This window comes from Oncorhynchus nerka, linkage group LG17 (genome assembly GCF_034236695.1).
Source record: "Oncorhynchus nerka isolate Pitt River linkage group LG17, Oner_Uvic_2.0, whole genome shotgun sequence".
Lineage (NCBI taxonomy): Eukaryota > Metazoa > Chordata > Actinopteri > Salmoniformes > Salmonidae > Oncorhynchus > Oncorhynchus nerka.
This window is the reverse complement of record NC_088412.1, coordinates 50268385-50274384: the sequence shown is the minus strand read 5'-3', so window position 1 is coordinate 50274384 and position 6000 is coordinate 50268385. Positions and strand designations below refer to the sequence as shown.

Genomic DNA, 6000 nt, shown 5'->3' with positions numbered 1-6000 from the left:
ATGCAGCCAAGAGGCCCATGATCACTCTGGATGAACTGCAGAGATCTACAGCTGAGGTGGGACACTCTGTCCATAGGACAACAATCAGTCGTATATTGCACAAATCTGGCCTTTATGGAAGAGTGGCAAGAAGAAAGCCATTTCTTAAAGATATCCATAAAAAGTGTCGTTTAAAGTTTGCCACAAGCCACCTGGGAGACACACCAAACATGTGGAAGAAGGTGCTCTGGTCAGATGAAACCAAAATTGAACTTTTTGGCAACAATGCAAAACGTTATGTTTGGCGTAAAAGCAACACAGCTCATCACCCTAAACACACCATCCCCACTGTCAAACATGGTGGTGGCAGCATCATGGTTTGGGCCTGCTTTTCTTCAGCAGGAACAGGGAAGATGGTTAAAATTGATGGGAAGATGGATGGAGCCAAATACAGGACCATTCTGGAAGAAAACCTGATGGAGTCTGCAAAAGACCTGAGACTGGGACGGAGATTTGTCTTCCAACAAGACAATGATCCAAAATATAAAGCAAAATCTACAATGGAATGGTTCAAAAATAAACATATCCAGGTGTTAGAATGGCCAAGTCAAAGTCCAGACCTGAATCCAATCGAGAATCTGTGGAAAGAACTGAAAACTGCTGTTCACAAATGCTCTCCATCCAACCTCACTGAACTCGAGCTGTTTTGCAAGGAGGAATGGGAAAACATTTCAGTCTCTCGATGTGCAAAACTGATAGAGACATACCCCAAGCTACATACAGCTGTAATCGCAGGAAAAGGTGGCGCTACAAAGTATTAACTTAAGGGGGCTGAATAATTTTGCACGCCCATTTTTTCAGTTTTTGATTTGTTAAAAAAGTTTTAAATATTCAATAAATGTCTTTCCACTTCACGATTGTGTCCCACTTGTTGTTGATTCTTCACAAAAAAATACAGTTTTATATCTTTATGTTTGAAGCCTGAAATGTGGCAAAAGGTCGCAAAGTTCAAGGGGGCCGAATACTTTCGCAAGGCACTGTATACAGAGAAGAGAGTCGGCCTGAGAATTTAACCCTGTGTCACCCCCATAGAGATTGCCAGAGGTCCGGACAACGATTTGACACACTGAACTCTGTCTGAGAAGTAGTTGGTGAACCATGCAAGGATTTTTTGAGACATTTGAGAAACCAAGGCTGTTGAGTCCGCCGATAAGAATGTGGTGATTGACAGAGTCAAAAGCCTTGGCCAGGTCGAAGAATACAGCTGCACAGTATTGTCTCTTATTGATGGCAGTTATGATATCGTTTAGGACCTTGAGCGTGGTTGAGATGCACCCATGACCAGCTCTGAAACCAGATTGCATAGCGGAGAAGATAAGGTGGGATTCGAAATGGTCGGTGATCTGTTTGTTAACTTGGGTTTTGAAGACCTTAGAAAGGCAGGGTAGGATAGATATAGGTCTGTAGCAGTTTGGGTCTAGAGTGTCTCCCCCTTTTGAAGAGGGGGATGACCGTGGCAGCTTTCCAATCTTTGGGGATCTCAGATGATATGAAAGCAAGTTTGAACAGGCTAGTAATAGGTGTTGCAACATTTTGGGCTGATAATTTTAGAAAGAGAGGGTCCAGATTGTCTAGCCCAGCTGATTTGTAGGGGTCCAGATTTTGCAGCTCTTTCAGAACATCAGCTATCTGAATTTGGGTGAAGGAGAAATGGGGAGGCTTGGGCAAGTTGCTGTTGGTGGTGTTGACCGGGGTTGGGGTGGCCAGGTGGAAAGCATGGCCAGCCTTAGAAAAATGCTTATTGAAATTCTCAATTATTGTGGATTTATTCTTGGTGAAAGTTTCCTAGCCTCAGTGCAGTCGGCAGCTGGGAGTAGGTGCTCTTATTCTCCATGGACTTTACAGTGTTCCAGACCATTTTGGAGTTTGTGCTGTAGGATGCAAATGTCTGTTTGAAAAAGCTAGCCTTTGCTTTCCTAACTGCCTGTGCATATTGGTTCCTAACTTCCCTGAAAAGTTGCATATCGCGGGGGCTATTCAATGCTAATGCCGTTAGCCACAGGAAGTTTTTTGTGCTGGTCAAGGACAGTCAGGTCTGGAGTGAACAACGGGCAATATCTATAATTATGACTGATGATGACTTATGATTTGTTAGTGACAGAGACATGATTGTTGCATTCATCCATTTTCGGTCCTATGGACTTCACCAAGTGAGATCCTAAGGGAATATGTTGTCATTATAATTGATTTTTAACACAATACTATGCATATTTCAGGCCTTATTTTGAGGGCCTAGTTTTACCCTAATACAGGGGCCTGAAACTCATCACATAACTCTGAACCAAAACCACACCCATTATTAATCATATTTACCAACATGCTTTATTGCAGGTTGATTTTTTACAATTGCTTATTTCAATATCTATGTTTGTGCTGGGTTGGGCCCAGTGTACTGGGTTGGGCCCAGTGGTAGGGGCTTCTATGCAAAGCTCGCCAATGTTCTATATCTCCCTGCATCTATGCTGAATGTCCAGTATTAATAGTATTCTCTGCTATTAGAATCTTGTGCAAGTTTCCATTTTTAAAATCAAGAAAATAAAGCGGTCAGCACTCATTGTCTGCTGTGTTTTCTTCTTCTTCAAATGCCTTATTGTAACTTTTGAAACCTGTTTTAGGTTTGCAGAACGGACAAAGCCTTGGTGGTGGTTTGGTTGAAGATATAAAAAGTGAAATGATGAGGAGCTACCTGAAACTGCTATATTTGAAGTATTGAAACTTACGCATGATTTTAGAGTAGAGTAATAATACTGGACATCCAGCACGGATGCAGGAAGAAATAAAACATTTGCTAGCTTTGCATAGAAGCCCCTACCACTGGGCCCCAAGAATGGCTCCTTGTTTTGGGTGAAGGAGTGTCATAGTTTTTACATCTAATTACAACTAACCACAGTAATTCATCATTTCAAGCATCCTAGTCTTAACCATGGTCCTAACCAACCAAATCAATCCCTAACTTTTGAGACCTGTTTAAGGTTTGCAGAATGGACGAAGCCTTGGCGAATGTTTAGTTTAGTTCAAGATAGATAGATTTGGTTGGTTAGGATCATGGTTAAGACTAGGATGCTTGAAATTATGGTGATTTGTATTAGTTGCAAAAACTATGACACTCCTTTACCCAAAACAAGGAGGCATCCCTACAGTGTAAAAAATAAGAAAAAACTATCTAATGTCATTGTGTGAAATATATTTTATTTTGTTTTTGTATTGTTAAAGTAATATTATTTGATGGACTATACTGTGTTTATGTTTTAGGCAATATATAGATAATCTTTGGTTTAGGTCCCTAAATGACGAAATTTCCAAAACCTATCCATATCCTTTCGTGGCCCCTCGTGATTCCATTCGGGGAATTCTTTCAGAGTTGCTTACTACTCCAGGCTTTCCTTTCCTCTACGGCTCGGCGTTGTTATGGGCAACTATAATTCCAAAATGTTGTCACCGCCCATGGGATTCACAATTGGACAGTGTTAGTTGTCATCAAGAGAAATATAATATTCCGATTCGTCGACATTAACGTCAATCAATAGCAGTGCTATTGTCATTGGCTATTTTTTCATATATATGTACCGCCTCCTGGAATAGGACCACGCCGCAAGTTTTTTCTCTTCAAGGGTTTTGGTGAGGTAGAGGTGAACTAATACGTCTTGCGGAACCGATAGTAGTTGTTTTGCTCTGGGTAGTTTTCTCACTACCCATCCACCGCAAGAGACCTTGGCCTGTGGACATTTGTAATTACAAAAGTATTGGTTCAACAAGTTGCCTACTAGCGTCCTGGCTTGATGAGGATGGCAGAAGAACCTGCGACAAGGCAAGTGTGCATATTTGATGTCTAGTTGTGTGGTACAATGTCTGGTGAGTTAATGCTAAACAAACTGCTAACCAGAACGAGCTCATCCATTCAGTCCCAGTTCACTTGTTTTTTAGTTTCAATGCAGTTGAAACACGGTATGCTCGCTAAATAAATACCGTAACAATAATAACTGGTAGTAGGTGTGGCTAGGGTAGAACGGGAAAAGTGGTGGTTTTTAATTCTGTTTAAATGAACGGCCTTTGGGCATTCCTATTATAGAGAGCCGGAGATGTCTGACGCTGGCTCGGACGAGGAGCTGGAGCTTCCCGCAACCATGATGGAGCAGGGGAGTCACGACGGGAGTATCAGAAAGGTGAGCGGTACATGTTCCATTGGGACGTGTATCTGTTATGAACAGGACAATACTATTTTGGCCTAATTGTCAGTTTCATAATGAATACAGCTTAGGTGTTCCACATTATCAATACCATATGAAATGCACCGTTCGGTTATTTCGAATTGACACGCATTGCATACACGAAGTTTAATTACTGAACTGATTACATATTCATTGAGGGCTATCTTGGTCCTGCATTAAGTTGCCATTATGTTGATAAACCTTTGGGGGGGCGTCTGCTGTTGGGTCATTGGGGGTAGATTGTAGCAGGATGCTGTCCAGGGGGAGATATTGTACTGATGGGATGTTGCTGGGAGAGCCAGGTTACTCCTTTCCACCACCTGCTGTCCCCTGGCTGTGGGTACACTTATAAAATATGTTATTTAGCACATCCCTGAACCTCGGCAAGACGGAGCTGCTCTTCCTCCCGGGGAAGGACTGCCCGTTCCATGATCTCGTCATCACGGTTGACAACTCCATCGTGTCCTCCTCCCAGAGCGCTAAGAACCTTGGCGTGATCCTGGACAACACCCTGTCGTTCTCAACTAACATCAAGGCGGTGGCCCGTTCCTGTAGGTTCATGCTCTACAACATCCGCAGAGTACGACCCTGCCTCACACAGGAAGCGGCGCAGGTCCTAATCCAGGCACTTGTCATCTCCCGTCTGGATTACTGCAACTCGCTGTTGGCTGGGCTCCCTGCCTGTGCCATTAAACCCCTACAACTCATCCAGAACGCCGCAGCCCGTCTGGTGTTCAACCTTCCCAAGTTCTCTCACGTCACCCCGCTCCTCCGCTCTCTCCACTGGCTTCCAGTTGAAGCTCGCATCCGCTACAAGACCATGGTGCTTGCCTACGGAGCTGTGAGGGGAACGGCACCTCAGTACCTCCAGGCTCTGATCAGGCCCTACACCCAAACAAGGGCACCGCGTTCATCCACCTCTGGCCTGCTCGCCTCCCTACCACTGAGGAAGTACAGTTCCCGCTCAGCCCAGTCAAAACTGTTCGCTGCTCTGGCCCCCCAATGGTGGAACAAACTCCCTCACGACGCCAGGACAGCGGAGTCAATCACCACCTTCCGGAGACACCTGAAACCCCACCTCTTTAAGGAATACCTAGGATAGGATAAAGTAATCCTTCTCACCCCCCCTTAAAAGACCTAGATGCACTATTGTAAAGTGGCTGTTCCACTGGATGTCATAAGGTGAAAGCACCAATTTGTAAGTCACTCTGGATAAGAGCGTCTGCTAAATGACTTAAATGTGATGATGTAATGTCTTGTTAGGGATGGCACATGCTCTGAAGTCATCATGCATCTAGGAGAGCTGGGTCTGAGCTAAGGCTGGAGCTAGGGGGTTGTAGCATGGCTATGGCTGAGCTGGATACCGGAGGCAGGGGGTTGTAGCATGGCTATGGCTGAGCTGGATACCAGAGGCAGGGGGTTGTAGCATGGCTATGGCTGAGCTGGATACCAGAGGCAGGGGGTTGTAGCATGGCTATGGCTGAGCTGGATACCAGAGGCAGGGGGTTGTAGCATGGCTATGGCTGAGCTAAGGCTGGAGCTAGGGGGTTGTAGCATGGCTATGGCTGAGCTGGATACCAGAGGCAGGGGGTTGTAGCATGGCTATGGCTGAGCTGGATACCAGAGGCAGGGGGTTTTAGCATGGCTATGGCTGAGCTGGATACCAGAGGCAGGGGGTTGTAGCATGGCTATGGCTGAGCTGGATACCAGAGGCAGGGGGTTTTAGCATGGCTATGGCTGAGCTGGATACCGG

General features: G+C 45.0%; 1 protein-coding gene across 1 annotated transcript in view; it reads left to right on the top strand.

The window, feature by feature from the left end:
- The first annotated feature begins 4103 nt into the window (after positions 1 to 4103).
- The window catches only part of LOC115145378 (rhophilin, Rho GTPase binding protein 1), a 71341-nt gene continuing 69444 nt past the window's right edge, over positions 4104 to 6000 (top strand). The window contains exon 1 of the mRNA XM_029686898.2: positions 4104 to 4202. Coding sequence (XP_029542758.2) covers positions 4119 to 4202 — 84 coding nt within the window. The 5' untranslated portion in view covers positions 4104 to 4118. The remainder of the gene's footprint in view (positions 4203 to 6000) is intronic.